The sequence below is a fragment of the Sphaerodactylus townsendi genome, linkage group LG07, assembly GCF_021028975.2.
Source record: "Sphaerodactylus townsendi isolate TG3544 linkage group LG07, MPM_Stown_v2.3, whole genome shotgun sequence".
NCBI lineage: Eukaryota > Metazoa > Chordata > Lepidosauria > Squamata > Sphaerodactylidae > Sphaerodactylus > Sphaerodactylus townsendi.
Window position 1 is genome coordinate 28,608,474 of NC_059431.1, and position 26,003 is coordinate 28,634,476.

Genomic DNA, 26,003 nt, shown 5'->3' on the forward strand with positions numbered 1-26,003 from the left:
CTTCGGGGCCCAAAGACGGAGTCATAGAGTTGGAAGGTCCCATAGAGGTCATTGAGTCCGGCTCCCTGCTCAATGCAGGTTCAGCCTCTAGAGCATCCCTGACAAGTGTTTCTCCAGGCTCTGCTTGAAGATGAGATCCGACAAGGAGAATGGGTTTCTTTCGAGGGCTGCACCAATCCAGCACCAAATACAGCTCATTGAGTTATAGAGTTGGAAGAGGCCACAGGGGCCTTCAAGTCCAACCCCCTGCCATGCAAGAACACAGTTTCATCCAAAGGAGGTGCAGGAAGTCCAAAGCCCATTTAGGTTGAAAAAGGCTCTGGGAGTTATATGTACATCTTCCCCTGAGTCTGGTTGTTGGTCTTTGTAGCCCACATTAGTTGATTGGCATCAGTGCCTCAGCATCTCAAACCAGGATCCTTCTTAGCCCTGATCCCAGTGGTAACTGGCGAGGCCGGGGGATTGCACTTATGACCTTCCATATGACAGACACACATCTGTTTATCACTGAACCACAGTCCCATGCCGCTGCCACCCCGTTCGTCCCCGGGCTTTCCTTACCCTCTCCACTGCGGTGGGAGGAGGCCCAACGGCTTAACCCTGCCCCCCGCTGGCCTCGTGGGCAGCGGGGTGGGCGCCCTCGGCCCTCTCCGCGGCAGCGGCGGGGGGCGTGAATGGCTTGCCCCTGTCTTCTCTCCCGCAGTGGTGCTCTCTAATTGATGTGGGAGAGGGGCTGATGGCTCGTCCCGCCCCCCTGCCAGCAGCGGGGGGCACTCTCTTGGCCCTCTCTGCTGTGGTGGGAGGGGGCCCAACAGCTCGCCCCGTTCCCCGTCCTCCCCGCACAGGCGGCAGGGCAAGCACTTTCCTGGCCGAGGTTGCTTCCCTGTCCTCTGCCCGTGTCGCCAATGGCGGGGCAGGGGGGGGCTCGCCCAGCCTTCTCCGTTGCGATTGGTGAGGGCCCACATCGCATGCCCCACCCGCCCCGTCAACTGGGTGAGCGAGGGACGTGAGCGAGAGCAAGTGAGAGATGGGTATAGTCAGGGCGGCCATTTTACAGCTCTTCTCGCTGGCCTCTATTACCACATTGCGTGCACTCCTGGGTGCAGCTGGCCGACTAGGGCACTGGTTGTGTGACGGTTGTGGAGGGGAATGGCCTTCCTACGGCTGGCTGCCTGCCGGTGTGTTCCAAACCTTGCCTTTCGGCATGGTCTTGCCCTGACCTGGATGGTTGGGGTGCTCACAGATGGGCGCACCCGCAATCCACTCCAATGGGCTCTCCTTGTGGCAGGTGAGTGCGCAGGGCACACTCAGATCGCTGCACTCTTGCTCCAGAGTGGGTTTTTTTGCTGTCTCCTGCAAATGAGCCTCCGTGGCTCGGGTGGAGGAGTGGGGAATCAGGCTCTTACCCACTCCACCAGGTTGGCCCTCCAGCTCCATGGTGCCATCAGGGAGCTTTTTACATCAGTGGTCACACGTCACCCGTATGACCAGACCCATGCTTAGCCTCACGCTTCTGCTCAATAAAATGGATATGGCCAATTTATTACCCCAACAATTGAGTAGTGTGTATTATTGATAAAGGGACTCGCACAAAAGAGATCCACCCTCAGACAGCAATGGGCGAAATGGGGGGGGGGGAGAAATAACAGTAGGCATTAATTGCAAAAACAAAACCCTCCAATACTGTAATAGAACATATATAAGTAATACGAAAATTAGATGAAACTAATTTAGTAAGAAGGGAAACGTTAACCTGTTTATTTCATATCTAGTGTGCTTTTGTTTCTAAGACTAAATGCCAACTCCAACATTTGTAAAAACTTTGCATTAAAACAGTGCAGTGCATATAATAAACTTGCCAGATATTAGATTCTGCCAGATATTAGATTCTGCCAGATATTAGATTCACAATGGGGTGTTTGATAGATGAATATAGCCAAGATATTTTAGAATCATGGAAATTATGGGATGTACTAAAAAGAATGATAGGATTGCCCATTGGAAACAATGAGGGAGGCCGGAAGGCCCATTTGAAATGGGAACCAGGAATGCCAATTAACTTGCATGGACTCCATTGAAATACATTAACAAAAAAGGTAGTAAAGAGAATGCAGAACGGATTTCAGTGAAGATCTCTGGGCCCATACAGACTGCCTTGGCACTGGAATGACAGCCCCCACGGTGGAGTGACAGCTCTTGGGAACATAATCTGTGCTCTGGGACATGAATGACAGGTCACAGACAGGAATGATAGCCCAGGGGAACAGAACCTGCACTCTGGAATAGGAATGACAGGTCACAGACTGGAATGAGAGCCCCTGGGGAGAGAAATTGTGCTCTGGGACCAGAATGACAGCCTCAGGGATCAGAAATATTGACTTCTAAACCTTCCTTCTGCCCCTTGGTCTCTGACACTCCCAAAAAACCCTCCATCTGGATTCTAGAACTATAGAATTTGCGAGCACTTCATCCTCCTTTAATTCCATGGGGGACAAATGTAAGTCCAGGACTTATTTAGACAGAGCAGCCAAAACTAGACAGACACAGCAACAACAGGTTTTTCGGGAGCACCAGAGCTCAAGGGATGGAAGGAAGGTTTAATATTTCTTCAAAAGCCTTATCTCAGAATCAGTTACAAGTGCTTCATTTGGAAACAAGCTTTGTTCCAACCCCAGTATATAATGCTTTCTAGACCATGACAGATATATTTAAATTGATCAGATTGATCAAATTAAGATCTTTGTCTGACAAAACAGGTTCAAGTACCTGTTGGACCAAAGGTCTGTTTTAGATCAGGGTCTTATTTTACCCCTAACATGGAAATCCCCAGTCTCACCACATTTACCGATGTGGTGTTGAGGAAGTTCAGAAGACTGAAACTCAACAACCTACCAGTGTCCATAATTTGGCTTTCAATGTTTTTAAAGCTCTTGAGTCTTTAGCATATGATGAATCCATAGTCATTAAGCCCACAGATAGGGGGTAGACTAGTGCTCATGGACTCTAAAGACTATGTTCAAGAAGTTTTGAGACAGTTGTCTGATACAGATTCCTATAAGCCTTTAGACAGAGATCTCACTTCAGACTTTAAACTCTGTGATCTTTGTTTCTTATTTGTATCCACACTTAAAAACGCTTGTGAATTGGATTGCATTTTGATGTATTTTTCTCAACCTACTCATAAATATTTATATTACACTAATGAAGTTCTTGTGGAAAACTGATGTCTGCATAGTTCCTTTTTTAAAATTATTATATTGGTAGTAATGTACTCTGAGCTGTTCTGAGCACTAGGTAACATTAAGCTGTTCAGGCTGTCAGGTTTTCAAGTTCAGTCAGTCTTGCTTGTCTTTGTAGCAGTTTAGCAAGTTCATAGGAGGCACAGGTTTTGTTTGATGGCATTTTTAAAGATGAGGGGATAATAATGGATAACACTGTCCATCGAGAGAGCGAGAGGATGCACCTTAGGGAAGGGAAAGATTAACAGAACTGGTGAAATCCATCTAGTGATCAGAAGGCCTTAATAGTTGGTCTAAATGTGTTGCCTGCAGCCTTCAACACAAACTCTGATTGAAGAGAAGTATGATTTGCCTTCGTAAATGGGATAGTAATAAGTTCAACATTAATGTGTACTGCAGTAGTTGAACCCTGGCAGACAAAGAAATGGTCCCAGATCTCAGAAGCTAAGCAGGGTCGGTCCTGCTTAATAGATGCATGACGTGGAGACAACCAGTGGCAAACTTCTTCTGAAAGTCTCTTACCTTGAAAACCCTACAGATTACCATAAATTAGATAAAACTTGATAGCACACAAAAAAAGTGGGGAGAGCATTACCAAGTGACCCCTTTCTAGATGTGTGGTTTGTTCTGACCACACTACAACTAAACAAGCTCCCAAAGGTATCTGGTGGGCCACTGTGAGTAGCAGAGAGCTGGACTAGATGGACTCTGGTCTGATCCAGCTGGCTTGTTCTTATGTTCTTAAATGCTCCCATATTTTCGGACTTGAGAAGCCAGTATTTACTTTGGATTCTGAGATTAATGTGGAAATTCATACTGAGCATCCAGTATGCGAGCCGTGTAGCTGTTAGTGGGTGTTCTAAAACTGTGGAGTCCAGAATTTCAATTCCCACTTAGCCATAAATCTCACTGTGACCTTGGGACAGTTGTGCAGTCTTGCCCTAACCAACCTCACAGAGTAGTTGTAAGGAAAGAGAGGAGTAAGTATTTCATTTCACACAAATGAAATATTTGGTCCAATTGTCTCAGTGAAAGAATTCATATAATCTTTCTTCTCTTACATAGTTCTTTGTCTTTGACTAAGATTCAGACTATCATGAGAGAAAAATATTTTTAAAACCATGATTGTTGATGGCTGGTGGTTTTTGGAAATATAGCGAATGTCATCTTAAAATAATTTAATCTAGATTATTAAGTATGGGCCTGAGTCAGCTTCAGCTCCATGTATACCCCCCTATAGGTTTTAGCAAGACTGCACAGGCACTTTACAAGTGTAGCTATACTAACTTTTTAATCTTTTGTCATAATCAAATGTATTTTATCTACTGCTTGCTTTTTCGCGAGTTGACCTTTTAGTAAACAGTCACCGACTGTGTAAAAGTACAATAATAATTATATTAATGTCACAAATATTCCTTCTTGTAAATACCATAGACTATGTAATATTCCGTATAGTGCTTCTAGTACTCTTATTATAGATTATAGATTATGTAACATTTTTAATAGTGCTTCTAGTACTCTTTTGTCTATATATATACTATGGTAACGGTACCTTGAAACTGATGTGCCTTGATCTTGTACTACAGGTCGCTGACTGTAAATAAAATGACTTGACACCCCCTCCCCCAAATTGAGGAGCTGATGTCTCTACATTAAAGGGTTATTATTAACTTATTAGAATGTTATATCTCCACCTTTCCATCAACTCTAGTCTTTCTGAATCAATAGTAAAAACAACCATCTTCAACTTACAAATTCTTTTTCAGGTGTTATAATTGAATAAACTGTACAGAAAGTACAAAGAATGCATGCTTCCTGTCCTACAATTCCCATAATATATAAAACTTCTTTCAGTATGGCACCTGTGTGTTACAAAACAATGCTTTCCATTACCAGTTGCTACAGACAAGTTCTCCTACATTTGTCAAAGGTAGATTTCAGTAGGAAATGTTGAATTAAAATCCATCAGTAGTTCTGACAATGTTAGGCAGGAGGCTTAATAGGTCTGCCAACTTTCTTAGTTTCTGCAGGTGTCAAAGGTGCGTAATAACTAAGCAATCTATATCTATAAACGCGAAATATCACTCACTGACTGACTCATCAACAGAACTCAAAAACCACCCAACCTACAATGTTGAAATTTGGCACACTGGTTCATTATGTGGTTTAGGTGCTCACTAAGAAAGGATTTTTCAAAATATTCAGTTTTACTCGAGTTATTACACATTTACTGTTTTAACTGCTCATCTCTGGCCATCTGCGTGAATATTCTAAGGGCAAACCAACCCCTCAGTCCACAGACATGCTGCACGAACATTCTAAGGGTGACAGTTAAACACCACTAGCTTCAACAAACAAGCTGCAAAAAAGCATGCTGAATGTCACCCCGAAGTTAACAGACAGGCTGTGAAAAAGTACTCCTCCACCCACCCTCACGTTAACAACACCGCTACAGCCAAATACAATCAAAACAGATTACAAACCACACTATCACCTTGGACTACTAAACATTTGTCGGGTTTTGCATATGGACATCAGATTGATTACTGTGCAGACAAGTTTACTGCTCTTGGCCTCCGATCACCCTGTGCTTGGTGTCGTGCTCTGAAGTGGCAGGATAAATCCCCAGGAATGTGCTGCAGTAGCGGTACAGTCCAGCTCCCTGCCCTTCAACCCTACCTGGAACCTCTTCACAGCCTTCTCACTCATCAGCATCCAAAAGCAGAACACTTCCTTTCTGCATCCCGAAAATACAACGGCTGCTTCCACATGACATCTTTTGGAGCCCACCAGGTGAAAGAGAGCAATAACACATTGCATTAGAAAAAGACAACTACAGGAAGCTGCTGCAAAATATGCAAAAACAAACCCATCAGTCCACAGACAGGCTGTGAGGAAATATGCTGCATGTCACCCCAAAGTTCACAAACAGGCTGTAAGGAAGTATGTTGAATGTCACCCTGAAATTCATAGAGAGCCTGTGATGAAGTATGCTTAGCGAAGCATGGGTGCCCTGCTAGTATGTTATATCAGCCATTGTGAATCATTGTTGCGCTTCATGTGTATACTCTGAGGTTCTGTACAGAAATATCGTCAATCGGGCCTTTAAACCTCTGTTCCCAACTTTTTTCTTTCTTGTCTCATAGAAAGTTTAACATTTGACACAATAAACTCAGCCCCCATTTTGTTGAAGAAGACAATACTGAGGATGATTAGTGTATAAGCCACTGAAATAAATCTTTTAAGTACTATTTCCTAGGTTTTCTTGGCTATGTTTGAAATATAAATAGTAAAATAAAATTGGAATTGATTGTGGAGTACAGAGACCAATACAATATTATTTTGATTAATAATAATCTGAGTTGATACTTGAATAAGATTTAATATTTAAGGGATGAAAAGCAAATTTGCACAATCAAATACAGTTGCATCTTGTGAAACGTTACTGTGGTTATAACTGAAGTAGAGGATTTCATAAGAATCAGGGACCCCCAACACGGTGTGGGTGTTTCTACTGATGTGCTTCCCGGTGCTCATCTGCTGTTTCCCCTAAGCAAAGATCTTCTGGCTTTCTGTTACCTTAGTAGAGTACAAAATGCTTCTGAAGACACCAGAAGATGTCACTTTTGTATTTGTAGGAAGCATCCATTCACAAACAGCTGCCCCTGTTTGGCTTGGATTCTCTATGGCAGCCATTTCATGATTGATTCTGCTTTTCATGACAACCATTTTATGGTGGTGGCACTCACTTGACTTTCTCAAACTTCAAAAGTGCCCACAGGATGAAACAGGGTTGGGGATCCCTGAATTAGGATAAGACATGCACTTGATGCAGACCCTGAGAAAAATATCCTGTCCCTTTAATAGAGGCTATGTGTAGAAATGGACTGCTGAAGCTAACATCACCTGGTCAATAACATCCCATTAAACTTTTGTTAAAGGAACAGGACGTCTTTTTATTCCAGGCAGCTGGCAACCATATGAACAACTGCTGTTCTACTGTTACAATTTTATGAAAGTGTTATTACCAGTAATTCCAGAGGGGTAGCCATGTCAGTCTCCTGCCACAAAATCAAACAAAATCCAGTGCCACCTTAATGATTACCAAATTTTATCCCAGCATAGGAATTCCAGCATGTATTCAGAGAGCTTTTGTAATCATAACAGGCTATCACCAAATGCTAAATTTTTCAGGATTAATTTCTTTCACTGAAAAAGTTAAATTGCAGATTTAAGAACTGCTGAACAGATTCAAGCCTCCTTCTAGTTTCAGAAACAATTTGTTCAGTTTGTAGGTTAGGTCTTACTAATCCAAATAAATAAATAAATAAATACTAAAATTAGAGCGGGTCCTAAAATATCCATCATGATTCCATATATTTTTTCTCACAAGAAAAATCCAAAATATTTTTTTTTCTGATGCGATCCCTCTATCTTTAATAGGTAAATAATTGGAAACACTGAATAGGTGAACTATCTTCTACTGAATATCTGATATTATGTAGTTGTTAAAGGCACAGGAGCCTGGTCCCCCACAACCATTTAGAAGATGGAAAAACCATATTTTATATGGCTATTATTTTTAAAACACACGTCAAAGTTTTTAAGTTATGCTACTACCTGTGTCATGTTGTATGATTAATCTTAAATAGCAGTTGCTTATACAAAACAAAATTGCACTCGAGGAGATTTTTTATTTCAGTTGAATCTGGGAACAAAACTGCACATTGTAACTCTACCCCCCCCCCCAAAAAAAAGTAGACATGAAAACAAAAATGTATGCCCTTTGAAAATATTCCAGGCAGAAGGAGGGTTGGAGGGGGAGGACTTTATTCTGCAAATATTGGATACAACTCTGAATATTGAAGAAAGTGGGATTTGAGACTGATAGTGGGTTATGGCAAGCAACTCGGTTCTACATCAGCAGAGGTTCATGGTAAATTGAAGATATGAGTGCAGTCCTCTATAGAGATAACAATACTGTATTATATTACACATCTGACGTAAATTGTTTATATACATTAGCCTTCTATCAGCAATCTAGGGATAACTGCACTGCAGTGGTATAGATTTAGATTATTCATGGGGAAGGAAGGAACTGAGGCCCAACTGTCTTTTATTATAGTCCAGCGTTATCCCTGTACCGCAGAGGAGTGGGGTTTGAGATGAAAACTGGATGATTATTTGGAATCCTAGAATGGGATTGCATGTCGCTTTAATACTTCGCACAACTTATTGCTTTTTCATTAAGAGCGATTTTTCTGCCAGTACAGAAAGCAAAACTTCCGCTCCCTCAAAACGCAAAAGCCTGTAGTCCAGGTGCACCTTTCACCAAATAATAAGCCTCGCTGAGTTACATCCCAGCAAATCACACCTACGATCCGGCGGTTTGCAAAACTGACCGTGCAATCCTAACCAGACTCACGCCCTTCGAAGTCCACTTAAATCAGCAGCCTTACAGAGGGCGGAGCCGCAGAACAACACGGCTGAGAAATCAAAACCGAAACCGCGCAATTCCCTAAGGAACGGCCCAAGCACCGAGTCCTTTGCTGGCGAAGGAGCGACTGGGCAGAGAGGGCGCCTGAACCAGATACGCTATAAGAGTAAGCCTTATAGCGCCATTGCCTTAACACGGCGGCCCTACATAAGCACACCCCTCTATCGCGTAGCGCGCTGCGGAAGAGCCCGCGCTCGCGATTGGTGGGCGCGGGGGTCGTGTCACGTGATCACAGACGAGGCTCGCGCGGCGGAGAAGCAGAGGGGTTGGGGAGGTGGAGGGAACGGTTGCACGTGCTGTTGAGGCGGCGCTGAGGCGGGGAATCGGTCGTGGTGGCGGTTTTCCCTCGAGTCCCAGGTGTCCGTTTGCGGGAGGGGGAGGTGAGGAGTGGCGCTCACTGTCCGTGAGGTAGAGTGATTTTGGTGGGGACGAATTGGGCTCCTCGCGGGTAGTGCTGTTCGTAGTCGTCGTGTGGTTGAGGTGGGCTGGGATGTCTGGGACTTCGAAGGAGGTCTGGCTGATAAAGCGCGTTTTGTCTCTCCGCACTCACAGGTTGGGCTGCAGAAGGGACCGAGGGCCGCGATGGATGACGAGGATTGGGACACTGAAATTCCGGACCACGCCAGCGGCGGTTTAGGAAAAGGAGGCTTGACCGCTTCCCAGCCCAGGTTCCAGGCACTGGTAGGTCCAGTAGGAAAATGGAGGGGTAATGGGAAAGGGGTGCGTCTGGACAGATTTCTGGTGTTTCCTCGCGAAGAGCACGAAGGAAATGGGCAGACCAGTCCCATCGAGGACTACTTGGGAGTTGGTGCCAGTGTTTGTCAAGAAGAAGTAAAAGAGTTTGGATTTATATCCCCCTTTTCTCTCCTATAGGAGACTCAAAGGAGCTTACAATCTCCTTGCCCTTCTCCCTCACAACAAACACCCTGTGAGGTGGGTGGGGCTGAGAGAGCTCGGAAAAGTTGTGACTAGCCCAAGGTCACCCAGCTGGCGTGTGTGGGAGTGCACAGGCTAATCTGAATTCCCCAGATAAGCCTCCACAGCTCAGTTGGCAGAGCGGGGAATCAAACCTGGTTCCTCCAGATTAGAATACACCTGCTCTTAACCACTACGTCACTGCTGCTGTAGGATCGCAGCCTGCACAGGGAAAGGTTGAGTTAAAGGGATTTAGGAAGCAAAATATCTATTTAGTCTGCTAAAGTTTTGTATGCGTTTACTTTCCCCCCCCTCATAACTGGGAACCAAGGTTGAGTAGTAGTAATATGTCTTAAAAGTTCTTGAAACTTTTGGGAAGGGACCTTTCTCTTTGTACTCAATCAAGACTAATGGTGTTAGGGTCTTAGTGTGTTCAGTCAATGTGTATGCGTTTGACTACCCTAGTAAGGACTGTACTGATCCCCACATAAACGGCTCTTAATTCAAAAAGGCTAACAAAATGGAGTTGGGTGGTACAATCCTGGTAGTTCTAACAAGAAGTATTAAATGGTAGATAAAATGCTAAAAAAATTATGTTATGGTAGTGTTGCTCCGTGAATGTAATCAGTATGGGTCATGGAAAACTGTGGGCTGTAATCTGGGGAACTGGATTTGTTTCCCCAATCCTACACGTGCAATCCCTTGAGCCAGTCACAGTTCTCTCAGAACTTTCTCAGCCATACCTACCTCGCAAGGAAAGAGGGAGGGAAGGATTTTGTAAACTGCTTTGAGACTCCTTATGGTTGAGAAAGGTTGGGTATAAATCCAAACTATTCTTATTCTAGTGTTAAGCAGCTTTACTTAAAAGAAGAAGAGTTTGGATTTATTACCCTCCCTTCTATTCTGTAAGGAGACTCAAAGGGGTTTACAATCTCTTTTCCCTTTCTCCCCCTCCCTGAGGTGTGTGGCGCTGAGAGAGCTCTGATTAGCTGTGACTAGTCCAAGATCACCCAGCTGCCGTGTGTTGGAGTGCACAGGCTAATCTAGTTCCCCACATAAATTCAAGTGGCAAAACATGGAATCAAACCTGGTTCTCCAGATTATAGTGCACCTGCTGTTAACCACTATGCCACTGCATCTTGAATTATATTCAAGTCCAGAAGCAATCAGAAGCCATTGTATGTGGAACAAGACTAGAGTGAAATGGTCCTTTTGACCAATTGAACTGCAGTGGGATACGCTTTCTGAATATGTACGCATATTTTGAATGTGTTGTCTCTGATAATTGCTGTTACACACTTAAATCAGCCTTGCAGAAAGACGGAGCTGCAGGGCTACACGGCTGAAAAGCGAAACTGAAACCTTGCAATTCCTGTGTAAAAAATGAAAAATGCAGTATCAGAGTTCATGGTGGGAAAGATAACTTTCATGAACTGCTCTGCTGTTGTCCCTCATGTGAAAATTAGGGTGTTTCTGGAAAGCAGGAGCTGGCTGCTGATAGGATTAATCTAATTTTGTTTTTCTCCTTGCGGTTAAGGTATATTTTCTGAAACTTCTATACTTGGTCAGTATAAAAGTGGTAACTTAATCTATATTTCCCTGCTTGTTGTAGGGCAGCTTACCTGCAAGAGCGAATGAAACCTCATGTGTTTTCAGTCAAAGCATAAAACCAGGTATGTCCAAAGAAAATTTTGTAAATATTGTTTTGAAAAAATGTTGACCTTAGGGGGAATAAAAGAGAAGAATTTCTATTCTGTAAACCTGTTGTATTTGAAACATCACCCTTTTGCAGGTTAGCAACTTTTTTTAAAATTACTATCCGGTAATAAAAAATTAATTAATTGATTGAATATATTAGCCCTTTAATGAATGTTACTGTGGCTGGCACTGTGTTGGGTTGTGGTTTTTTTCTTTTAATAATAGCAGCTCCTGATTCTGTTATGTGTTACTGAGAACTGTGGGGAGGAAAAGAAGAGAATCTGGGTTGTTACTGAGCAAATGTTTGCAACTGTACTCCTGTGGAAACTAATGTAATACCACCTGGTGTAGTGTTGGGTCTTGAATGGAGTAGCAGGTTCTTTTGTTGGCATCACTTGGGACTTGCCTACCCTGCCTTCCTGTATACTCTGAGAGCCTGTGATATCATTGTACCATTGCACTGATGCCGAAGTCTCCAAAACCACAGCACAAAGATGAGAACTGTGTTGGGAAGGGTTTTCCAAAAAAAGAATATAGGTGTTTTAACAGATTTCAAGTAATTGTCTAATTTGAGTCAATAAAAAAATTCTGCAAAGTAAAACATTATTTTGGATGTGGAAGTACAGAATCCGAATGAAGAACATGACAGATCTTTAACTGAAATATGGTTGTCACAGTTCAGCACTTTCCCTATTAAATCTTAGGAACCTATTTTAAATGGCACCTCAGTTCTACTGTCAATTTGTAGATTATCCAAAATACATTCTTAAGTAAGATTAATGTCAACTTTCTGTAAATAAGAATGATAAATAATGTATGTGCCAATGCATTGAAACGAAAGAGTTTTGGGAAATTCATTGAAGAAGAACTTTCAAATACAAGTAAAATTATATTCCTTATGTCTTGAAGCATACCTTTGAGTTTATTGCTGACAGCAAGAGTATTATTTGCAAGGTATTATGAGATGAACATTAGCTTGAAATATTGGATATGTTTTAATATGTTAGATATGCTAAGTGTAATAAAATGTTTTACCTCTTTAGATGCTGGTAATGATCCCAGCAGAGGGTTTCAATGTATGCAGGATTCTGGATGGCCTACTGGAAGCGGGGGTAATTTTGTATTGTATAACTCTATACACTGGTATTCTAGTTTGTAAAAATGTGGTTTTATTTTTGGCTTTACCACTTTAGTTTTTTTAAAAAACTTTTTGTGTTTGTAGATTAAACAGGAATGAGAATTCAGTTGTTGAGTGGGGTACCCCTTGGCTATATTTTTTGAACAGTTTAATGCTGCCTTTCTACCCAATCAGGGTCTACAAAATTATGTACATTAAAACACTTATAATCCAGTTAAAATTATAAAATTTAATGACAAACAAGCAGTATACAGGCCGGAAGAGGGACAATGCCATTATTGGAGGGATGCCAGACACCCAAAAAGATCTTCACCTGCCAGCGAAAGACACTGAGGGAGACGTGCACCCCGCCCAGGAGATTTGCACATCTCCCTCAGTGTCTTTTGCTGGCCGGTGAAGACCTTTTTGGGTGTCTGGCTTCCCCCCAATAATGGCATTGTCCCTCTTCTGGGAGGTGGGGGTTCTGAATTCAAGGAATCTTAGTTAGGCTTATAGAATCTTAAATGGTGCATGTAGTCATTTTGTGTGCTTGCAGGTCTGTAGTTGGCCAAATTATGGAACGTGTATTGTTGAAGGATTTCACGGCCGGACTCAACTGGTAGTTGTGAGATTTCTGGGCTGTGTGGCCATGGTCTGGTATGAAAAGTGTGTTCCATCAGCAAATGGAAAGTGTGTTCATTGCATGAATGGTATTCTGAGAAGTGCTTAATCATTGCATCACAAGATATGTTAAATTACTTAAGTGCAGGTGCTGCTCTGACAATGAATTTTCTGAACTCTTTAGAATAGTATTTACATCTATCCCTGTGACTACAGATAATAATTATCCAGCCTGTTTTTTGTATTGTGAGGAATTGGAGTACAGAATCATTTGCACATAACTCTGGTTTGTCACGTCGAGCAGTTCACCAACCATAATTTGTCCATTATAGTGCCAAATCATCATGGTTAATGTAATGTCTGAATTGTTCTTAATCTCTGTACTGTACAGTTAAAGTTGCATGTGATGGGCTACTGTTTGTTAGTTATTTGGATTTGTAAATTGTTTACTCACCTATGCATAAACTGATAGGAAATCAGCATTGACTAACAGTACATTTTATTGTTTTTTTACCATCATTAGGTGTTAGTGGAAAACAAAATGGAGAAGAAAAACCAACGGGTGGATTTGGTAGTAGACGCAGTTTTGGAAACCGAGGTAGTTTTCTGGAAGCCTCTTTTTGCATTATGGTATTACAATATCGATCAAGAAGATTGTTGCTGGTCCCTAACTATAGACCCAAAAGGTTGAGGAACAGATAAAATCTATCATAAGAAAATATACATAGTACAAGTTCTGTGTTAATAAATGTACAACATAAAAACCAAAATAGGGACATGTGTATAAAAATCATTTAGACCAAACATGTTTCATTCATTCTCTAAAAATGGTATTAAAATGTTATTGAGGTTGAGGAACAGATAAAATCTATCGTAAGAAAATATACATAGTACAAGTTCTGTGTTAATAAATGTACAACATAAAAACCAAAATAGGGACATGTGTATAAAAATCATTTAGACCAAACATGTTTCATTCATTCTCTAAAAATGGTATTAAAATGTTATTGATTGTTAAAGGTACATACTTAAAAAATTTCAAGAGTATAAATGCAATATTTGGTTGAACTAGGCCCCTTCAAGAACTCTTTACAATCCTTCTATAAAACCTTTGTCTGTATACAGTAGAAATTATGAACATTATCTTTTGACACATTTTTATTTAAACATAATTTAAAGAAATGTTAGAATTTTTTTTACTAACTGTAATATACTGCATCAGCTGTATAATGTATTTGTAAGGTCACTGAAATGTTGTCTATTGTTTGTGGAGTATGTTGTCAACTTCTAGGAGATGAAAACTAAATAAGAAATTCTAATAGTCTACCACTTAAAACAAAATGGTTTAATTGCCCTGGTACTCTTAGAGGTGAGACTTTAAAGCTGTTGCATAAAGGCTGGAACCACTGATCCTTCATCTTAAAGAAACCTAGTCCCAAAGCAGTGAAGATATTAAATACAACCACAATAAAGCATAAAAGTGCATAACAAGCTAAATGCTTAATAATGGCAAACCATTATAATGTATCTAGAGCAAACATCCTTTGTAAACAGTCAGCATCTTCATAGAGGCTCAGCATTTTTGGTTTATTCTTTGGTATTTTGGTTTCTTGCCAGTTTTTTTGGCTCAGCTTGCCCCTGACTTTTTTCTTAATCTTAATTATGTCTTGAGTTTTCATTGACAAACCATTTCAGCCATATAAATTGGATTAACCAACTTCAAATGTTCCAGTTATACAAAAAAGAAATTCCTTTAGGAATCCGGGGGTGGGGGGTGGGGTGGGTGACCATTCTGTTGTTGAGGGACATTTTGAGTCCCCTTTTTTGCCTGTGGAAGGCCAAAGGATCTGAACCCAAATACAAAGATAGGTAAACAGTGCTAGTTGCTAACTGGTTTTGAATGTCTAAACCCTTTGCTCCCTCTCCCTTGGGGACAGATCTTGTTGGATTTCCTCAGCTGATCCTGTCTCTTGTGCAATCTGCTGAATTCAGTAAGATTTAACAAATCCCATCACTTTCGTAGAATTCCAGTAGTTCTCTTGCACAGCAAAGCATTTTACAAGAGGGCAGCAGAGAATAACTTAAATATTTATTTATTTGTTATTCAACTTATATACCGCCCTCCCCCGAAGGGCTCAATGCCTGCTTTCCCCTGAAAAAACATCAAAAAGAGGGGACTTTGGAGTAATTTGATACTTCTGAGGTTGTGAGCGAAAGTAAATAAGGCTACTAGATCTCAAATGTTAAAAATGACAACTTTTTAAAATCAAAAGCAGCCTCTCAGTCCAGGTCTGCATTCCTGTGGTCCAGAAACCTTACTTTTGCTGTTTTTCCAATGAGACCCCTACTCCAAGTTATACCTTGCCATGAAGATCAAACATATAGTAACTACTGTTTTCAGTTGAAGAGACGAATAGCTTTGGTATAGGGCAGGGGTTTGCAACCTGCGGCTCTCCAGATGTTCATGGACTACAAATCCCATCAGCCCCTGCCAACATGGCAAATTGGCCATGCTGGCAGGGGCGCTGTCTTATGGGATTTTGTAATTTCCATATTTATCTGGAAAACACCAGGTGGCTACAAATTACTGGTATAGGGGGAAATATCAAAGGCATACTCCTTTCCCTCCAGATGAGTTACTGTAGGGCTAGAACAAGATAAGGTTTGTTACTGGGAATGTCTGGAGTACACACTTCTGTTAGTGCTGGAATGAACTGTAGTGCTGTACAGATTTCCACATTCTACCGTAACTGGAAGAATTTTGGAATCCTTACTCCTGGGGAAATTAGAAGCATGACTATTAAGGTTTCAGTTACAAAGTGAATGCTTATTGTCTCTTTCTTACAAATGATTGTATACATGTATGTGGAAGAAGTACATACATTCATTGTAAAAGTTGAACAAAGCTTCTGTCCAGTTAGGTTTACGGTGAAGTCTACATTGTAAGGCCATTGTAAGACAATTGTGGGTTGTCTTAGAATGTTGATTCATTGTCCTTCAACTTCTGTTTTTTACTGTATCTTGAATTTTAATAAATGCTCAGAAAGCCAAAGGTCATTGTCTAAGTCTAAGTTCCCAGTGTAACTTGTGTCTAAGCAACTTGTGTCTAAGTTCCCAGTGTAACTTGGCCACTTTCTTGTTAAGTGAATGTTTTGATTGCTTATAGCTTGATCTTAATTTTGGATCTTTAATATTAAACATGGAATCTCACCCACAGTCTTGGACATTGTAAGACCTGAGATGTCGTGGAGAGGGATTACCTGTAGGTTTCAGAAGTGACCCAGGACTGCTTTGTGGGGAATGGATTTGATAAGTGGAGAACTCATACTTGGTGAACTCATAATATACTTATATTATTTGCAGGTCCATCAGGAAATCTATTTGAAGAAAGAAAAAGTACAGGTTTTGGGAGAGGTAAGAATACAAATACCTCCTAGGGGAAACAGTAACAATTCTACTATAAGCATGGATGCATGCACTTTCATTCCACTTTCAGTGTGCTCTAACAGTCATTTGCAAGTGGATTTTCCTGTTTCACACCGTAAAATCAAGCTGTGAAGTGCATTGAAAGTGGGGTGAAAGTTCATTATTTGGCTTGTACTAAAGCGCCCCATGTCGGCTATGGAGAAGAAGAAGAAGAGTTTGGATTTATATCCCCCCTTTCTCTCCTGCAGGAGACTCAAAGGGGCTTACAATCTCCTTGCCCTTCCCCCCTCACAACAAACACCCTGTGAGGTAGGTGGGGCTGAGAGAGCTCCAAAGAACTGTGACTAGCCCAAGGTCACCCAGCTGGCGTGAGTGGGAGTGTACAGGCTAATCTGAATTCCCCAGATAAGCCTCCACAGCTCAGGCGGCAGAGCTGGGAATCAAACCCGGTTCCTCCAGATTAGATACACGAGCTCTTAACCTCCTACGCCACTGAACAGAAATAACTTGAATTAATTTAAAGGTTTTTGTAGTGCATTTGATTATTTGAGGTAGCTCAAATTGCTATAATTCTTCATTTGAATTAACAAATTGTAAAGCTGCATTGCATTGGTCATAAGTCATAAAACTGAAACCTAGTTGTTCAATAGGCAAGCATAGCCATGTTGATGATAGCTGCATTGCCCACCAGCTGGTCCAAGTGTGATGTCATTTCCTTCAAATTCTTCCCTTTATCAGTTGAAATTTATTATTGCTGCTCTTGCACACTGTCAATTCTGACATTGAGTATCTGTAAATAGGTCTGAATAGTGACTGTTAATGAAGAAGTGAATAATTCACAAAGTTGTTAGTCTCAATGAATTGGAAAGGGGAACCTCGCCTTCCGGGCTGAGATTCAAAATTCTTAAGAAAATGTAACTAGTGCAATATAGAGAAGTAATTGCTCCTTTCCATTTTAATGGTGTTGCTGTGGAAGAAGGTGGTGATGATGAAGACAACCAGTCACATACAGGGTTCTTCAGGAGAGGAGGTAGGACCACAACAATTTGGGAAATTATGAAGTAAATTCTTTTTTTTAAAGGTATGGGGGTAGAGAATATTTTTTCAGTTGTGGGAGGTGGGTATTGGTGTATGACTGAGTTCTTCCTCCCTGCTCTTCAGGCAGGTCTATGTTTTAAGGTGTTGCAGATAACTTCCATTTCTAGTGGGAGGACAGTTCTCAGTATATGCCCTGCCTCGTCTGCAGAAGTAGGACTTCAGACCTTTGTTTTCTTAGTCTTGGTTAAATTCAAAGTACAAAGAAAACAGTGCCAGAAGGAAGGAATGCAGAACAGCCAGGCAAAATTTCCCCCAGCCAGCCAGTCCTCTTTTACACCCTGGAACATCAGAAACAACAGGCACAGAGGTTCATTTTTATTTTGTTGCCAGCAAGTCACAGCTTGCTTATGAAAACCACGAAAAGGCAAAAGACCTTTGGAGATGGCTTGCCATTGCTTGACTCCATGTCTATCACATTAAGGAATGCCATAATTCCAAAATGGCCACAGTGCATTCTCTAGCCACATCCAGTCTGTCCCCATTCAAGCCAAATAGAGGTCACACCAGGCATAATGCTTGGCCACCAGAGTGGCTGGCTTATTAAGTTCACCATGCACTGAAATGCTTTATAGTATGCTAGTGGACCCTAAAGACTATCCAACAGGACTACCCGAGGCAAGTGGTCTCAGATCAAGGCACAGCATAAATTGACTGGAACTGCAGGTGATCAAGCTGGCTCTCCATTTCTTATGAACCTTCCCCACCTGTACAGGTGTCCCTCTGTGACTAGGCAGGAGGCGAGTGTCTCCTTCTGCTTAAACCACCTGCAGAAGCAGGAGTGGCACAAATGGAATGAGCATTGAGCTTGTAAGATGTACATCAAATGCACATCTTCTTTCTATTTCCAGTGCTATTTTTGTTTCTTTTAGCCCTTCACCCATGGTGATCAAGGTCTGTAAGACTGCCTTTGCCAGGTGGAACAAAGTCTGCATTTCCCTGGCAAGCATATTCCAATGTCAGCCAGCATTACTGCCTGTTCTACCAGAGGTGTGGCAACCTCAGCATCATTCTTCACAAATGTTTCTTGGAGGAAAGCTGGAGCAGCTTCTTGGGCTGCTCACAGATTACATCTGTTCTTTAACAAGTGGTACATTTTGGCAGATTAGTGTTCCTTCAGGTTCTTTTATGCCCTTTTTTTAGCCAGTGAGTAGAGTTTAAATTTTTCAACCTCATATATGCTATGAAAATGAAATACTAGGCTTGCTGTGAGGGTTTCTTGAGATTGGTACAATTGAAGATATCTGTCCCCAAATGAAGTGCCCAGGATCCTATTAGGGAATGGAGAACCCACTTGCCAGTTATCTCCTCTCTTCTTTATCTTCAAGTTGGGCTGGATTCAGATGTGCCTTAAGATGTCTTAAGGGGTGCTGTCTTTTTGACTGAAAATACATTTTCTGGGGATCTCTTTAACTGGAAATGGAAGTGGTCTGCAATATTTTCAATGCAACCCTACCTGAATCATGGTGGAATGACTAACCAATGCGTGGATACACTCCATCACAGATGAAAAGAAATGATCATTGTCCAGCAGCTAGTTCTTAATTCTTGAACAGTAGTCAGTGACACTGAACTAGCCAAAGAAAGGCGAAGAATTCATGTTGCTGGTTCATGTGGTACTAGGATTATAATCTTTGCCTACTAGTAGCATAAAATAGACACTGGCTAGGTTATTGGGCCCCCTTTTTGAAAATGCTGTATCTAAATCTGTCACCGCGTCAGAAGTGGGGTACCTGGAATGTGTGTGTGGAGCCACTGACTGAGGAGCCTTCCCTGATGGCACACAGTTGGGCATCACCTCACCCTCTTTTTAGCTCGTTGTGTGTGACTCACTTTTCTGCATTGTTTCTGAGGTATGAGTAATGGCAGTGATGCACGTAGGGGTGGAAGAGGGCCAACTAGAGGTGGCCGAGGAGGATATGGACTATTTACAAGTAAGCTCTACTAGTACCTTCACATTTTTTTAGGGTTGAATTTTTACCAGTACTTCCTGTTGGCTGAGGAATGGTGTTAGGAATACAAATTAATTTTACCTTTTTGTTGTTGGGTTTGATTTTAACAGACAATGATTGTGAGATGAATGATGCAAGACCACATTCTGGTTTCAAGAGAGAGGGGTTTGGTGCTTCTTCAGGTAAGAATTCACATTTGGTACAATATGGGGGATGGAGTCTCTTTTATACTGTAAAATATACATGGTTACACTGAAGTTACTCTTGAGTTATTCTTCTCACATGTTAAATCTTGTGCCATTTGGATTAGAAAGTAGACAAGAGTTGTTTGCAGTTGATGTGAGCAAAACAGTGGCTTGTCAGGAAAAGTTGTACACAAAGACCTAGGCTAGAGTAGAAAACTGTTGCTGATCAGATGAGGGAATGGCAGTATATTAACAATAATTCTTAACTGCACGATCCTCTGAAATGTGAACTTTTTTGTTTTTCAGGTGATTCTGCAAATAGAGGAAGAGGAGGATTTAGAGACAGAGGTAAAAATAGCCTTAAAATTACTTGTAAGCTTGTGTGTTGTGTACTTTATATGGAAAGAAGACTTAAAGCAGTGGTTCTCAACCTTCTTAACGCCGCGACCCTTTAATACAGTTCCTCATGTTATGGTGCCCCCCAACCCTAACATTTATCCATTTTACAGATTGAGAACACTGATTCAGAGAATCTTAGGCGACCCCTGGGAAAGGGTCGTTTGACCCCAAAGGGGTCGCGACCCACAGGTTGAGAACCACTGACTTAAAGGAATTTTTTTTGTTTCTATGATTTTTCTGTGATTAAATGATCCTAGATTGACTTGATCGTCACAGATCCTTATCACTGTCCTTTGTTCCTGTTTTGCTCTTTTCAAATAGGCTGTTTGTGTGTGTTTATGGATTACTAATTGCCCAGTAATTTTCTCAGACGAGTGAAATCTGTCTCTGATTTTACTTTCAACCTTCAGTTAACTGAATGAACTAAATCAGGGGTATTGAACTAATTTGTTATGAGGGCCAGATGGGACATCAGTGTAATTTGGTGGGACCAGGCCGGCAGAGGGGGGTGGCTCTCTCAGCTGTCGAGTCCAGCTCATAATGGCATTGTGGGGGGTGGTTGTCACTGTGGGGGGATCACTACCTCAGCTTGTGAGCCCTCAGCAGTCTCACCAGCCTGGATCAGCACTGAGGGAGTTGATTGGCAGTGTGAGAGTGGCTGCCACACTGGCAAGCCTAATGCATTGGGGATGTGGTTGACACTGAGAGGAGGGGGGGCTGCCACATATGGCGAGATCATGATAGGTTGGCTAGCCCAGATCAGTGGGGGGGGCACTGCCCCAGCTGGTGAGCCCACAGCTGAATCTGCAGCCCAGATTGGCATGGGGGAGGGGATGACTCACCAGGCCAGATCAGGTGTGGGGTGGGTCCCTGTACTGGTGAGACCACAGTGGGCTCACCAGGCCAGATCGGGAGTGAGGGAAGAGGGTTGCCTCGGATGGGTCACTGGCCTGATAAAGCCCTCTCAAGGGGCCAAATTCGGCCCCCAGACCACATGTTTGTCACCCCTGGACAAGATGGCCTTATCTTTTAAAGCTCAATTGTACTGTTAATGTTTCTTTGTGTGAAGCTTTTCAGTTTTAATATATGCTTTTTAACAGGAGGTTACAAGGGAAGCAACGAGGAAGTAATTGGAGGTGCTGGGAAAAGTGAGTGTTTTCTTTATGACTTTGTGTATCACACTAATGGTAGGTAGAGCTAGTGGCATGATTTTTAAGCTTGGTTCTAGAAGTGTCTCTGGTTTGATTTTGCACATGCTCAGTTCTCATCAGTGTATTTGCAGGAAACACCACTTGAAGAGCATTAGTTATAGGTAACTGACCTGTTTAAATATATGCAGTTGTTTTATGCTATCTTTCATAAACTGACAGTTTCTATTCTTCTAAACATTCCTTTCCCTTAAGGTATGTGGAAATCAGATGGTGATAAAGAAGGGGGTGAGCCTGCAGGTAGGTTACCCTTTAAGAAAATTAAGAGCAGTTGAAACAGGTCTAACATAATTAAAATGTTAAAGTTGCTACTCTAGCCTTTTATTTGCAGCTCCAAAGGTGACATATATACCACCACCACCACCAGACAATGAAGATGCTATCTTTGCACATTACCAGACAGGGATAAACTTTGACAAATATGATAACATCCTTGTAGAAGTGTCGGGACATGACTGCCCAGCTGCAATTCTGGTTAGTGACCTATCTTCTAATGTTCCTTAACATGAATTTAATACAAAGTTCTTAAGAATAATAATAAAAAATATATCTTCCTTTTAAAGGAGCACAGAGACAATACTTGAAGGAAAAGTACTTTTCTCTTTTGACTACTCTGTTTGTAGTTACCTTGCATAGTTTAATGTGTTTAACCTTTAAAAAAACTTTACAATGGTTGGAAAACAGCGTACATATTTAAATAAGTTGTTTTAAAAAATCACAAATATCAACAGATATAAAGCAAATATAAAATGTAGTGAGTAACACCAGCAGCTAAGTGGGTAGCAGCTAAAAGTCCAGTAGCTCAATTTGGCTGGGAATGGGCAGGGTAGTAGCAGTAAGAAATCATCAGTCACTGCCTAAAAGATGTTTAGTTCATAATAGTCTTTTAAACCTCTTATAAAGACTGGAAAAGAGGGAAACATGAATTTCTCAAAAGGTGCTTTTATAGCTCTGGAGCCTCTGTTTTGGTCATAGCCTTTTGTACCAGCTAAAGTTTGCAAGTCATACCTGTAGTCCTTGAGAGTTTAAGTGTTGAGTGCGAGTAGCAAAGTCCTTGTTTTCTAGCAGAGGGCACAACAAAAGGAATAAAACCTATCACCTTATTGAAGTCTTTCATGGCTAGAATCAATTGACTGTTAGGGGTTTTTCTGAGCTGGGTGGCTGTGGTCTGGTAGTTGCAATACAGTATGCAACAGCAAATTCAACTGTAAATCAGCTCCCCTTGAGATACACACACACACCCCGCCCCAGTGAGGCAGACAAAATGTATTTTATTTTACAAGGTGTATGCCACCCTGAGCCCTATGGGGAATGGGCGGGATAGAAATGCGAAAAGTAAATAAATAATTTTAATTAATATTTAACTGCTCAGATTTAGATACTAGTGTGTTGGATTGGCTCAAAATATTACAAGGCTGAGTTCTCTTTAGATATTGCTAAATGATAAGGCTGCATTCAGGTGACACAGTAAGCTGCTGCTGAACTCTGGCTGTGCATGAAGACAGTTTGTTATGTTGCTTGTACACACTCCTTCCTGTGCCTTCCCTGTGTGGAGCATTAACTAAAACTTCTTGGTGTGATCAGGCTCCCAATTCACCATGATGCCAAGTCACAGGCAGTACCTCAGTGAACTAAGTTGTACTTCTTTTACTTCTTTGATTCCTCTGAGGACTGTGTAAGGACATTATGGTGAATGGGAGGAATTTTGCATCAGGCTTGGTGTGTGAAGGACATTTGAAGGGTCATAGCTACACCTTGTTATATCAGAATGCAGCCTAAAGTGTCCATGTGAGGGATCCTCAGTTTCTTCAGAGAGAGTGAATAAGTAAAATATGCCAATTATTTTCTTAGACCTTTGAAGAAGCTGGTCTCTGTCAAACATTATCCAAGAATATTGCTAAGGCTGGATATTCTAAACTTACCCCTGTGCAGAAGCATAGCATTCCTATTGTGCTGGCAAGGCGTGATTTAATGGCATGTGCCCAAACAGGATCTGGAAAGACAGTGAGTATAAAATGAAAAATCCTGCTATTTGCGTAACAGTTTGAAAGGCTGCATTAATAATATGACTTTTGGTGTATTGACTATTTAATTTTTTTTAAGATGCCATTTTTCAAAGTGTTTTATTTAACTGAAAAAATGAGCAGACACAAACACCACAATGTTCAAGTGACAGTGTGATTTTGTGGAAGCAGTAGACACTGTGGAGTGCATGAACCTATTCTCAGTGTTTGTATTTTTTGATCGGCGTGCAGTTTTGCAAAGTGGAACACACAAAAGGTGTCTTATAATGAACTAGACCATTAGTCTGTCAAGCTCATTATTGTCTGATGAGAGTAGCAGTGGCTCTCCAGGTTCTCAGGTGGATTCTTGTCCACTCATCCTGCAAAGGGGTGTTCATCAGCTTGAAACGGAAACTTTTCCAAATTCCAGTTTGTTACAAAAAAATAGCTGTGAAGCTTTATTAAACATGCAAAGATGAAAAGACTGATTTTGAAGGCAGTAATTTTCAAACGTTTTGGAGTAGGCCCCGCATGTAGACTTTATTTTTCAGGGGACGCTTGCAAAGTAAATCCATTCTACTTCCCCCTCACCAATATAAAAAGCCAAAGTCTCGCATTTAAGACTGAACAATTGTATACTTAGTATGAATAAATATAACATTGACCAACAAGGATATATTCCATAGCCAGATTGAATATTATGCTTGTTGTTTTAGTTTTCCAGAGCTTCTACTTCCATCTCACCCTGTTCTGCTACATCTCTCCTGAACTCGCAACCAGTTTTTGGCTTCCAGCTTACAGTTTGAGAGCCACTGTCCTAAGGATTTAGTTCATTTACTGGCCAAATGCATATTCTGGGCAAGCATTCATTATAAGCTAACTTATTGTTCACTAGAGCCATAACATCTCTCCAGGGATGATCTACAAATTAGAATGGGCGCTCAGAATTTTGTGGGGGACATTTAGGATTCTCAGCTGCCCCTTCTACCCACTTGTAATATCTTTTGATAGCCAATACTGCTCACAGTGCTATCAGGATAAATACTGACTTCTCCATCAGTGGAGGTGCGGAGGCTGGAATCCAATAGTAATATTACTTGCTTAATGCATGGTAGTGGATTAAAGTTTAAGAACCTCCCAAGTGATGGTGCAACTTAATTGTAGGTTTCTTAAATAAACTTGTTTTTTGAAAATACATGCTTCAACAAAGACACTATGTTTTTTCCCCCGTAAACCTCTGTAAATTGACATGGAGCACACTCCTCCACTTAAATAGTTATTTTGCTAGGTTTTGGAGCTGTTGAATTTCTGAACTGGAATATCTGTTCTTTAGGCAGCGTTTCTAATACCAATTTTGGAACAGATGATGCAAGATGGAATTACTGCCACTCAGTTCAAAGAGCAGCAAGAACCAGAATGTATAATAGTAGCTCCCACAAGAGAACTTGTAAATCAGATCTTCCTTGAATCCAGAAAATTTGCCCATGGGTAAGTACTGAGACAAAATAAATCTCAAAACTAAAACTCCCAGGTTTTGTGTGTTTTTGAAAAGCAGTGGTTCTTCTGTGGTCTCAGCAGCAATTCCCCTTCTACCAAATGATAACATATTCCATGCTTGTAGGCAGATAGCCAAACTTAATTCACAAGAGCGCTCTGATTCTTTCATAACTTCAGAAACTCTCCTAAGTCTATATGATAAGCTATAGTTTCATATAGCAAGGCAAGCTGCCAAATTCTGTTGTTCCTGAATCGGTACAATGCTGGACGTTCCACGGAACTGTGGACAAAAAGAGGAAACATATTTAAATTTGAGTGTGTCATTTTCTGTTGCATGTGACCACAGAGGTTCTGTTTCTAGGTTTGGATGAATAAACTTGAGGGAGGCAGGCAATCAATCTGAAACTTCACATCTGTTACTATTCATCACAACTAGGAAGCAAGCATGGTTAGGGTATGTTCTACAGGAAAACAAAATAGTTGCCGCTTGTGATCTTTGTGACAGTGAAGCTTTCCTACAGGAACCTGCACTGTTTGAAATTTGGGTTGTAGGAAATCACAGGAGGGCCTTTTGCATTATGACCATCACCTTTCCCAAGAACTGAAATTGGCACAGTCCTTTCATATTTTCTGGAGCAAGTTTAAGAAGTACCGTATTAGCCTAAGTATGAGATTAACCTCTCAAAGGAAAAAACTCACAGAGGGTTTTTAAATGAATGTATATACTGGCAATTAGTATGCAAATATAAAACGACACCCTCTTTTTTTGGTTGGGAGTGGCTGGGGGGGGAGGCAGTTTTCCTTTCTGGTAGATATAGTGTCTTACTCATTGAGAGTGTTGCAGTTGGATTACTCCGGAATGAAATTGTTGTATTTTTATTTTGTTGTGTGTGTTCTGTTGTTCCATGGTTTTGGATAAGGTTATATTTTGTGATTGAATTGTTAGCTACCTCAGTGAGGCACAAAGGCAGCATACATACAGGTATATTGAAGTGAGCCTTAAAAACAATTAGATTTTGGGGGGTATCTGTTGTAGGTCGGACTCTGCTTTTCAGTTACATATTCAGTTATCTATGTTGGTTACATATTGAACTGTAGTGCCCACTGCCACAACTAGATAAAATTAACTTGGTTTCTCATGGCTGTAAAAC

At 41.3% G+C, this 26,003-nt stretch overlaps 1 protein-coding gene across 7 annotated transcripts in view; it reads left to right on the forward strand.

Moving 5' to 3' along the window:
• Nucleotides 1–26,003, forward strand: part of DDX4 (DEAD-box helicase 4) — a 40,102-nt gene that overhangs the window by 1,816 nt on the left and 12,283 nt on the right. Inside the window, exons 2-16 of one of the 7 annotated variants that reach the window (XM_048503079.1) lie at nt 8,513–8,842; nt 9,289–9,417; nt 11,264–11,324; nt 12,393–12,461; nt 13,611–13,685; nt 16,451–16,501; nt 17,481–17,543; nt 19,462–19,542; nt 19,671–19,742; nt 20,052–20,093; nt 21,245–21,292; nt 21,548–21,592; nt 21,684–21,826; nt 23,204–23,356; nt 24,689–24,843. In XM_048503079.1, coding sequence (XP_048359036.1) covers nt 9,319–9,417; nt 11,264–11,324; nt 12,393–12,461; nt 13,611–13,685; nt 16,451–16,501; nt 17,481–17,543; nt 19,462–19,542; nt 19,671–19,742; nt 20,052–20,093; nt 21,245–21,292; nt 21,548–21,592; nt 21,684–21,826; nt 23,204–23,356; nt 24,689–24,843 — 1,157 coding nt within the window. In that variant the 5' untranslated portion in view covers nt 8,513–8,842; nt 9,289–9,318. Of the gene's footprint in view, nt 1–8,512; nt 8,843–8,971; nt 9,094–9,288; nt 9,418–11,263; nt 11,325–12,392; nt 12,462–13,610; nt 13,686–16,450; nt 16,502–17,480; nt 17,544–19,461; nt 19,543–19,670; nt 19,743–20,051; nt 20,094–21,244; nt 21,293–21,547; nt 21,593–21,683; nt 21,827–23,203; nt 23,357–24,688; nt 24,844–26,003 lie in introns of those variants that run through there. The other 6 variants (XM_048503078.1, XM_048503077.1, XM_048503080.1 and 3 more) reach the window with 6 other exon arrangements.